We start from the raw sequence: 12,312 nt of genomic DNA on the forward strand, positions 1-12,312 counted from the left end.
TGTGTCTCCATCTAGCGTGCAATGGCACTATTGCGATATCATATTATACTGTTGAATCGATGTTATAGAAACTAATACATAACGTGTGCCTCCATCTATCGTCTAGTAGTATTCAACGTTTACCTATGCTGTACTATTGAATCAACTTTATAGCGACGTGTACATTCCGTTTGGCTCTGTCTAGCGTGTAGTAGTCAACGTATACCTGTGCTACTTAACATATTTTTTGAAGCTGTGGATAAATTAAATACAGATCTAGAAAGTATTTCGCTGTGGTCCTATCGTTTTGGAATTTTAGTACACCCCATTAAATGTCAGGCAATTATTATTGGTAGCTCTAAATTATTGTCTAAAAATAAATGTGTCCCATTTGTCTCTGCGTTTTGAGAACAGCGTCATTCCATTCTGCCCCAAAGTCAAAGACCTAGGTCCGTTAATCGACCCATCACTTAAATGGCATTTTCAAGTGGCTGCAATGTGTCGTAAGATTACTAACATTCTACGTGCTCTTTATCGTTTTAATTTTTTTTTTTTTTTTTTTTTTTAATCCTCCAGGAATAAAATCCCTGTAGACCTACGCAGAGCACTTAATAAGCATATTTTTAAAAAAAGTCTTTTTAATACCTTGTTGAGTCAACAAAAAAAAAAAAAAAAAAAAAAAAAAAAAAAAAAAAAAAAAAAAAAAAAAAACTGCTCTAGTTACTGGTTACTCAATAGTTACATTTCATATATGTATGTATGAATGTGTATATATTTCATATATATATTAGTATAACTACTTAATTTATTATTAATATAAGTAGTATTTGTGTTATATGTGTATTTCTTATGTATTATTATTTCAGTATGTTGCTATATTTATATCATATATTTTTCACCACATTTGTCCTTCATACGCTTTGTTTTCACCTAATATGGTTAGCTGGTAGAGTATGCCATATGGCATTAAGCTCGCCACTTGTACAAAGTTTTATTGTGCAATAAAGAATAAAATAAATAAATAAATAAATACGCCATATACTTGATCCAAAGTATGGCTAGGAGATGCCAAGCTATTATCGACACCAATAGTGACTGGACGTGTTACTAATATTATTGCATCTTTGCTTGGATCAATGACAATAACTATATGTATTTTTAATTTAAATTTTTTTTTTTTTTTTTTTTTTTTTTTTTTTTTTTTTTTTTTTTTTTTTTTTTTATTAAGCCGACAATGCTCATAGCAGGGGAAGGGAGGAAATCAGAAGGTAGGGTGACAATAAAAGATTTATTTATATATTTTTTCTTAATAATAATCATTATTATACTATAGATGTACAACTTACATTTAAGGCTTAGCGTAGAGCGTCAGTAGTGACGGATAATACATTAATAATAGTTTATAATAGAACAATCACACTCATGTACAGAGCCGCGAGCAGCGAGATCGCACACATTATCATCGATACCATTACAATTTGTTACTACATGTCGCAAATTGTTACATTCAATACATTTTTATTATTTAAAAGTACTGAAAGGGAAAAGGGAATAACAATGTGAAATTTAAGGGCAGTCTTTATCACCAACGTTCAATATTTAATCATTATAATCTTTCAGTCTATGTATACCAGGTTTGCTAATATTTTGTATTTTACATCACCTCTAGTTATCAAGTTTGCGAATATTTTGTATTTTACATTACAGTTGGAAACAAACAGAGTCAGTCAAAATTACCAGTCCTGCATGATGACAAATGATACAAAAAAAAAAAAAAAAAAAAAAAAAAAAAAAAAAAAAAAAAAAAAAAAAAAAAAAACTAATTGTAATTTGAATATGATTAACTGTACAGTGCGTTTGAAGTACAGATAGGAATGATCATTACAAGCAGGTGGTTAACGTGTTGAAACTAAGGTTGTGAGGTCCGACTGCCATCGTACGTGTCTGCAGCGACGACATTTATAACAATACATGACTGTCTCTCCTTCGATTGCTGCGAGCGAATCGAGCGGGTCACGACACGATAAAAATCGAACGGTTAAACAATACATTCAATTTTGTTGAAACTGTGCCGCCGTGTAGTTTATGTTAGTGGCGGGGCGACCGTGCGGAGGCCGCCACTAGCCCGAGAGGTCGCCGTGGTCGAAGAGGTCCTGGTCGTAGAGCGCGGCGCGGACGGTGCGGCCGCCGAAGTAGCGGCCGTGCAGCGCCGCCGCCGCCGCGCCCGCCTCCTCGGGCTCGGCGAACTGCACGAAGATCTTGACGGCGGCGTGCGCGGGGTCGTCGTCCTCGCTCTGCCGCTCGTTGTAGATGACGAGGCGCTCGACGCGGCCCCACTTGGAGCACTCCTCCTGGATCTCGTGGTGCAGCGCGTCGTCCACCTCGTCCGCCGACACCATGTTGCACAGCAGCAGCGTGCGCGAGGCGCGGCGCCGCATCAGCCGCTGCATGACCAGGTGGCGCGCCGACTGGCCCGAGATGGACAGCGACTCCTGCTGCTGCAGCGTGTCCGGCGACGACTCCAGCAGCTTGCGCTGCAGCGCCGCCTGCGCGCCCGCCGCGCCGGCCGCGGCCGCCGCAGCCGCCGCGCCGGCCGCGGCCACCTCCTCCGCGCCGCCGCCCGGCGCCGGCGGGATCACCACGCCCGGCGGCGGGATGGCGGCCGGCGGCGGCGCGGCCGGCAGCGGCGGCGCGCCCGCCAGCGTCACGGGCAGCGTGCCCGGCAGCGACACGGGCAGCGTCACGGGCAGCGCGGCGGGCAAGGCGGCGGGCAGCGCGGCGGGCAGCCCGACGGGCAGCGCGGCGGGCAGCGCGGTGGGCAGCGCGGCGGCCAGCGACGGCAGCGCGGCGGCGGGCGACACGCCCAGCGCGTTGAGCTTCGTGAGCCCGAGCGCGACCGCATTACTCGCCACTGCATCCATAGCCTGCGCCCACAAATGCAAACTAATTAAACATCGGCATTTTTTTTTTTTTAATCAATTTCACTAATAAGCAAATCATGGATTGTGATGGTGAGAATATCCTCTTCCATAAGACTGACTTCTATATAAAATATATATACAGTAGTGGTCATATAATTAGAAACACTTCGTATGAATAAAGAAAGTATAACTTAAATGTAAAAAAAAAAAAAAAAAAAAAAAAAAAAAAAAAAAAAAAAAAAGCCTTAAAATTAGAAACATAATATAAGGCGTAGCCAAGGCACACATACGTTACTCCATCAATACCTAGTTGTGGCCAAGGCTTGTTTAGTACTTTTCTCAAACAATGCGCGGAAATCAAAAACAAACACAATTTTACTTTTAAGGTCAATGACCAATAACGAACAATAATAATTTTTCAAGTGCCATAATGTTCCTTTGTTTTTTTTTTTTTCCAATAAATAGCTTTCTATTTGCAAGCCAGTTCGAAATTTAAATAAAACCTTTTATTAGTTACCTCCTTGGTAGCCATGTTTCGAAGTAAAAGGTCATTCCATTTTTAAATTACAGGACACATATGAGTTTTTACACAGTAATTTATCTGGCCGCAAAACACGACAGATATGAATTTTCATACAACATTTGCCGGCCGCTGCCCGCATGTATCTGGACAGTACGGCAATTTTTATTTATCTCGAAGAATATTTTCAAAATAATGCTCACATTTCCAAGCATGTTTGAGAAAAAAAAAAAAAAAAAAAAAAAAAAAAAAAAAAAATATTATTTTCAGATGGAACAAAAATAAATATGGTAAATTCCGATTGGCGCTATGTAAACAATGCTTTAAATTACGAGTATAAATGCACAAGGAGTATAGTCAAGCACAGTGGGGGTAACATTAATTTGGGGGTGTTTTTCCGGATGTGGAGTTGGACCTGTTCGGAAGATTGAAGGTACAATGGATTAATGGATAACCTGGATAAACCCTAAACACACGGCCAATAGCGTCAAATGTTTCCTTAGCGAAGAACAGCGTATATCCGTTTTAGACTAGCAAGCTGTTAGTTTGGATTTAAATCCGATAGAAAATCTGTGGTGTATTGTTAAAGTGTCAAACAAACGTAACACCAGTCAAAACAAATTATATGAAACATTTGTTGAAGCATGGAATTCAATTCCCCTAGAAACATGTATGAAATTGATTGAGTCAATGCCACGACGTTGCAGTGCTATTATTGAAAATAAGGGATACGCCACTAAATATTAATTATAACTATTGGTAGGCTGTGGATAGGAGCTATTTGGTAAATAACAATACTAATTACTACTCTTCATACTCTTTTGTTGTTGTTGTTTCTACTTAGTTGACCATTATTGTTCATACCTTAAAACTGATTCAAATGTTTGTCCGTAATGTAATATTGAAACAGCACTTTTGTAGTGGGATTCATATTGTTTTTTTAATAAGTGATAAATCGTCGAACACATTGTTATCCTATTTATTGTTTACTTTAAAATATATATATATATATATATATATATATATGTTTGAATGTCAAGAACTGTCGGTAGTGTTTCTAATTATAGGACCAACACCGTATATATCAAAGAGTAAAAGTTACTTATTCCTTATCCGTTCCTGTAGAACGACATTTGTATTGAACGTGAACAAAGGGTGAATGAGTTATGTTTGTGTGTTTGTGTGATGCAGTGTGGCGTGGCGTGGCGTGGCGTGGCGTGGCGTGGCGTGGCGTGGCGTGGCGTGGCGTGGCGTGGCGCACCTGTATCTTGGCGGTGGCGGCGGAGGCGGCGACGGCGGCGGCGGTGGGCATGGCGGAGGCCAGCGGCGGGCCGGCCAGCGCGTTGGGCGGCGTGATGGCGCGGCCCACGCGCAGGTACTGGCCGCCGAGGTCGAACAGGTTCATGGACGCGATGGCCTCCAGCGCCGCCGCCAGCGTCGCGTACTCGATGAACCCGTAGCCCTTGTGCTTGTGCGCCGACGCGCCGTACGCCAGCTTGCAGTACGTGATGGGCCCGAACGCCTCGAACACGCTGAACACGCCGCGGACGAGGCACCGGGTTAATTAACACCACATACATACACATTCATGAAGCGGAACCATGTTCCCACTATCTATGACATTGGCAATATGCTTATTTGCTACTCGCTACTTCCTAAGAGTGAACATCGAATGTAGGAAAACCAATGAAATAGACCACTTGTACGTGTCAAAATAAAACATATAGTACAGTTTAAATTAAAATGTTAAGAACACTACTGTGAAAACCGTACCAATTTGGTATAGTGGTTTTTGCGAAGTAAACATACAGACAAACAAATTTGTTTTATACACAATGAAGTTACAAGTGGGGGGTTGTGCGCGCCTGGCTGCTAATAAAAATGTACATAAGTACAAAAAGTAGTTACTTCTTAATGTCGTCCTCGGTCAGCTCCGGATGTATCGACGCGACGTAGATGCGGTTGTACTGCTTAGCCTCCTCCTGTATTTCGTCAATGACTGCTTGTGCCTGAGGCATGTTGGACGGCCGACCCACTACTTTAATATTTCTGTAAAAGACAGTGCATTAATATCGCGACCTACATAGAAATATCTAGTATTACTCGTGTACACTGTATAATTATCGTACCTTCCTCCGAGCATGACGCCGTTCATCTGCTCGAGGCTGAGCTGCGCCGCCTCCGGGATCTCGTACTCGACGAAAGCGAATCCCTTGTGCTTCTGGGTCACCGGGTCCCAGGACATGTTGATGGACTTGATAGGTCCGAATGGGAGGAAAGCCTGCCGGATCGTATCCTCCTTCAGTTCAAATGATATTGAGCCTACGTACACCCTGTCGACACACATACAAACAGATTAGTATGCCATATATTGAATTACAGTATGTTATAGGAAAGAATAATGAAATAATATTTCTTTATACTGTGACTCAGATCTTTTCAGCTAAACATAATCATTGGTTCGACCAGCGTTAGCGGGAGCCTCTAGCATCGCTCTCATCATAGTCACGCATCAATCGTGGTAGTGGTAGATGGAGGAGGGAGAGATGGTGGATAGGATAAAGCAGTGGCTCTTGCTCTAAAGCAAGATGGAAGGAGGATAGAATGATGCGAAGATGAAGGTATGGGAGTGCCGGAGGCGGAGAAGAGGAAGAGGAGGAAGAAGAGGAGGGCGGAAGGCGAGGCGGCGTAGGAAGGCGGGACGAAGGAATGCGAGGCGGAGGAGGGCAGGTCGGAGGAGGGAAGGTGATGGAAGAGGAAGGCAAGCTGGAGGAGGAGAGCGAGGTGGAGGAGGGCGAGGCGGAGGAGGAGGGCGAGGTCGAAGAGGGCAAGGCTGAGGAAGAGGAGGTCGAGGCGGAGGAGGACGAAGCGGGGAGGAGAGGTGGTACCTGCACATGAGCGCGAGCGCTTGCTGGCGCTGCACCTGAGTACGCTGCGACGCCATTTGCTGCTGCTGGTGGGCCAGGGTCTGCTTCATCAGCACCTGTTGCACAACAACCATTCCTAGTCTATTCTAATAATCTATCTATTATAATAATGCAATTTATTGGAATAGACTAGGAATTTAATTGAACTTTAAAACAAATTTAAGAGCGTCCATAACTTTAGTTTCTTTTTCTTTATGAAGCACACAACAAATGGTAACTATGTTAGGTTGGTATTGAGGTAGTTACGGTTTCTATACTAGGATTCAATTAAAAAAAAAAAAAAAAAAAAAAAAAAAAAAAAAAAAAAAAAAAAAAAAAAACGTGTACTCAGCATGATTCACATTAAGAGAAAACATTAGAATTATGATAGATGGAGAGCATTATAATCAATAAATAGCCACTCATATATATATATATATATATATATATATATATATATAAAATCTTTTCTTTTTTTTTTACTGTATAAAACAATATATATAATTTACTTTAAAGGACATTTATACCATAGAACTATCACCATACAAGAAATACACAAACCAGCCAAGCCAAACATGAACTACATCAGTCATGATGAACGACTCATGCACCTCCTGAATGACGACAGCTTCATGTTGACCATGTCGATGGATTTGTGGTTGAACACAAAACCATTATATTGGCGACACTTACTATGGTATTGACTATTCTAAATAAGCACAATAGGTCCCTGCACCAGCGACGTGTCTCTCAAGATGTGATATTGAACGACCTAAGTTTATCTCCATAACATCTTAATATGTGGAGATTATTTGACTAAAATGAAAGTATTTTTAGACATGTTTAATGTGATCATTATGAATTTTATGGAATGAAAACCAGACAACACTATTGTACTAAAATATTTCTGACATGTGCAAAACATAAGTATTTAAAACTCTCCTCTCTAGCAACTCATAGTTCCTTAGTACATCGAGTGATAAAACCTAATAATTTATTGCTCCTATTAATGAAATGCGTGAAGTTTGTATACCTCGTGGACGTGTGAGATTGATTATAGAGGATTTATCTTTTTTTATCATCCATTGTTATCTCTACCTTTGTATCACGAAATAATTAAATTAAATGTTACTTTTTCATCAAATGTCACCAAGATCATTTGCAGATTGTTTGCGCTACAACATTTCTTCATTTATTTTGTAATCAAATATAATCTTATGAGCGATACGCGTAAAAGATAAAATAATAATTTCGATTAAATTAATCAGCAATATAATTGATGTTATGTTGGAGCAATTGTTTATCGTTTTGGTCGGTTTCGACTTTGCTTTTGGCAGCTGGTAGGCCACGTCAAACTTTTTGCAGGGTCAAGTTTACTCGAGTGTGGCAATACCGAGATTATTTGTTAATTTCCAAAAAAACATTTTAACAATTTTTACTGTTCTTGACTGATTTAAGAGTTCTCTGTTAGCGTATTAAAAAAAAAATATATGCAATTATATTTTGATAAAGGTGTCACATAAAATTTAGATTTTAATGGTAAAAATGAATTTAAACAATTGCGAAGAAAAATATGGAGTGGGTGTAAAGATTTTAGTGGCAGATATACGTGAAACGTATTCTGGGATCAACATTTTATTTAGTTAAAAGAAACATGGATAATTATTCAAATGTTTTTGAATATTAACTACGACATGGCTAAAGTAGGCGGTGGTGTCGCCGTACTCACCATCTTGATGCTCTGCTCCATGGCGTACTTCTTGGCGCGTGCGACGGCGTCGGCCTGGTCGCCGGCCAGGCGCGGCAGCGAGCCGCCCAGGATGGCCGGCAGCGTCGAGCACTTGGCGCCCGGGCCTGCGCACAAACTTATTCATAAATCTACTACCCTTCGTCTCCAGCTATGTAGCCGACGAGCTTCTCACACACTCGGTTTGCTCGCTATCAATACGTTACAAACACGTACTCGTATTAATATATTCTAGTTAATTTTTTGCAACTTTTTAGAGTCGGAGTGATTCTGTCAGTCCTCACGTAGAAACATTTAGTACGACTAGTGTTTACGCGTGATCGGTATATGTCGACTGACTTCGAAAAGTAGCCCGTGACTTATACATTAGTAAGGATTTAAAAAAATTAATATTAACCTGAAATATCAGTCAGGTTGTTTGTGTGCAATGTGAGCTCATTGTATGTCCTCTGAGTGGCCGCACACCAAGATACCGTATCTGAGAATGGAAGCCACATATCGCTTGTGAGCTGGGAAAGCTACTGTTCATTTATTTACAATTACTAGTGGCCGAAAGACATACGAAAACAAAGTAACATTAGTGCTGTATATATGTAACTTCCACCATATTTTTCCACAGCTTGTGCAATATTTGGTGAATATGACATAATCATTACTGGCAGAACCTGCCAAGCGGGAGGCCTATGTTCAGCAGTGGACAGTTAACATCTGATATGATGATCAAGATAACAGTCACAGAAAACCTGACCATTAACAATATTTATATATATTTAGTGAAATCAATATTATATGTTATTAAAGATAGTTGTATTAAGTTACAAGTGGTGCATTACCTGTGAACACATCTCCAATCTGCTGCAAGTCGTAGATGGGCGCCGAGATGAAGCCACCTGTAAATTACAACAATCGATTATGTCACGCCAAGTGCGCACCCGAGATATTCGTCAGTGGACGCTGGCACACGCACATTCATACACTCCGGCGCCTTTAATAAAGTATCCGTTCAAATCGATCACGGAACTTTCCCTAGTATTTCAATTTAAGTATACTATATCCAGCCACGACTCTCAGTCGAGTCCCTTCCACGCGGATCGTCAATTAAAAGGTCTTTCACACACTTGAATGGATACAAGCGAGAGGCGTGTTCGGTCGGCGCGCACTCACTCCGCCAGCCGCTCGGGGTACGAGGCAGTATAATGAAGTAGGTACATTATGACCGGACCGGCGGCGAGGAGGCTGCCCGGGACCCGGAGTCGACTCGGCACCACGCCTAAGCGTATAGCACAATAACCTAACTTACAAATCTAGCCTGAAACAGAAAGCAGAAACACTGATCACTGAGGATGGTTTCGAGAACGAGCTACGAGCGATCGAGTCTAGTCTAGTATAGTCTAGGAGGCGCAGTCGCGGCGCGGGCTGCGGCTCGGCGGCGGCGGCGCGGCGGCGGCGTCTGCAACAGCGAGCACACAGCGGGCCGTCAGTGCGAGCTCAGCGGACGACAGCGGCGGCGGCGGCGGCGGCGGACATACTCACCGGCGGGCGGCGCCAGCTGCACGGCGGCCGCCTGCGGCTGCGGCGGCGGCGGCGGCGCCAGCTGCGGCGGCGCCAGCTGCGGCGGCGCCATCTGCGGCGGCGCCATCTGCGGCGGCGCTAGCTGCAGCGGCTGGCTCTCGCCTCCCTGCAACTGAAGGGACACGGGCCGGTCAAAATATAACTAAAAAAAACATGTTGCTGAAACTGCTATAACATGCATTTATTTATTTTTGTTGTTACATATTTAGTTAATTAATATTGCAATTTAAAAATATCATAATATTATTTACTTCATACTTTAACATATAGAAAATAACATAAATTATGAAAATTCTAAACACACAACAGCAGTGTTCATTATAAGAGAACTCGTTTTATTCAATTAATAACATATTTCTGAGTTCAATAAAGAGAAGATTCTTTTCTACATCAGAAAAAAATTAAATTTAGAATTTTACTTCATTCCTTAACTAAGAAAATATGTCAATTTAGGAAACATTTACTATTAAAAAAATTTTAATAAAATAATTACTAATTTAAAAAAATTAATAAAAATGATTTAGTTCCTATAACTACTTCTATAAAATCTGTTCCTCAGAATCTATACTATATAAAATTGTCTATTACGACTGACTATCAATGTACATCCAAATTTATTAAGTATAGGATTCTGAAAGTTGGAAGATATGTTTATATTGTAAACATCTGTACAGAAAGAATTTTTAAAAATTTTAATTCATTGGGGAAACACAGCACCACAAGAGCAAAACCACAGGCAACAGTTAGTTTATGATATCATTATATATTGTTGCCAGGTTGTCTGTAAGAGATTGCTTCTAGCGATAAGGCCGCCTTTTGTATATGCACATTCTGTATAAATACTTCTTGTATACATCTCTACTGTGCGCAATAAAGAGTTTATTATTATTATATATATATTTATCCAAACCAAAATAAAAGATGCTCTTCAGCATAGTATGAAACAGAAGTGGAGATGGGCAGGTCATATAGTGAGGTACAAAGATAAAAGGTGGACTCTCCAAACAACTAAATGGCGAGGTCCAGCAGGAAAAAGAAATGTTGGAAGACAAAGAAAGAGATGGGAAGATGACATAATAAAGATAGCAGGAAAGAACTGGACGGGTATTGCTATAGATAAGGAGAAGTGGAAAAAGATGGAGGAGGCTTTTACCCTTGGGGACCACGGAAGTGGATAAAAAAGCTATAAAAATAATAATAATATATTTATCCAACATACTGGAGTTTCGTTAGATGGCCACAGAGTGTTTATGACCTATAGATATTTATAATATAGATATTATTTCGATTATTCTATTACATTCATATCTTCTAGAGACAATGAAATTAAAATACCAATTCATTCCAAAATGTCATTAGTTTCATACTATGAAATGGACTATTAAACTTGGTCAGTATTAATATTTTTGTACCAGAGGGAGACTGTACAAAAGTCGTTTGCTCTGGCACCTCTGTCTCATTCATGTTTCTATTGTTAAGCAGCAGTGTTTGCATGGTTGTGTTTTGGTTTGAAGGGAAGGTTATGGCAGTGAATTTACAGGGTACAAAGGAATAACATCTAAGTTCTTAGGAATGGCAATGCAGGGGAATTATCATTGGCGAAACAGTATACTCTGTTATGTCCATAGTATTGCTTATGTCTATAGGCGATGGTTACCACTTTTCATCAGGTGGGCCGTCAGCTTGTTTACCATTGTAAGTTGCAAAAAAAAAATACATGTAATATTAAACAAGTCACACATAGCTGGCTGTTTTATATGAATCTCTAATATATAAAATAGGGAAAAAATTTTTTGGGTACATAAGGAAGAGAATTAGAATAAGTGTTCAAAATGTGAATATTATTTACAGGGTTAATTTTATTACTAAACTATTAACATAATTAATATGAAACTTACTTCATGTTTTTATTTTACAGCAGTTCAGTAGTCACATTGTTAGGTTATAAACGTCAAGATGGCACAATTAAAATTTTAAGGAAAAATAGTTACTTACCAATTCCATATCTATCTTAGATCACTGTTAATATTTTAGGAGTCGAATTAACAATTGATAAATTAATGGTTACGTACACCGCAAAATGTTTGTAAAAATTGATTGCAATTATCGTACATTTGATAGCAAGAAAATGAGTAACAGTAGTGGCATTATGGTAATTTGACATTTCACATAGCATTTGGCAGTTTGGTAGAGCAGTCTATGGTACATTGGGTTGCCAACTTTAAAAATATTTATCTCCCAAACATATGTTAAAATAGATGACAAATAATTGTGCAATGTTTTTAATGAAAAAAAAAAAAAAAAAAATATATATATATATATATATATATATATATATATATATATATATATATATATATATATATATATATATATATGAGTACATTGCACTTATTTATTTATCATTTAGGAAAATATACTGCTTGTATATTTTGATTATTAGATTTGTTATTATGAATTAATTAACATTTTCAAACAAATTTATTTAAAAATGTAAACTTTGATATGACATAGATTATTTGTTATGACCAGTAATTTATGAATGTAATTTATAAAGGTAGGTACATCAAGTAGCTGAGTTAAATAATTTGAGTGATTCTTAATTTTATTGATTCTAATACATTGACATTATAAATTGCTGTTTAGTTCATAGGACGACCATCATAT

The 12,312-nt window shown here is 39.5% G+C and overlaps 1 protein-coding gene across 1 annotated transcript; it reads right to left on the reverse strand.

Moving 5' to 3' along the window:
* Positions 1-2,723: 2,723 nt before the first annotated feature.
* LOC116412667 (poly(U)-binding-splicing factor half pint-like) lies at positions 2,724-11,805 on the reverse strand (the record flags this gene model as incomplete). The annotated part of the gene is given in 10 exon segments (XM_052899427.1): positions 2,724-2,903; positions 4,682-4,952; positions 5,329-5,469; positions 5,550-5,753; positions 6,309-6,403; positions 8,056-8,180; positions 8,471-8,551; positions 8,907-8,963; positions 9,607-9,751; positions 11,718-11,805. Coding segments are annotated over 10 exon segments (1,341 nt in total), but the record flags the coding sequence as incomplete, so codon positions are not given.
* Positions 11,806-12,312: the final 507 nt, after the last annotated feature.

This window comes from Galleria mellonella, unplaced genomic scaffold (assembly GCF_026898425.1).
Source record: "Galleria mellonella isolate WM207_F2 unplaced genomic scaffold, CSIRO_AGI_GalMel_v1 utg570, whole genome shotgun sequence".
NCBI lineage: Eukaryota > Metazoa > Arthropoda > Insecta > Lepidoptera > Pyralidae > Galleria > Galleria mellonella.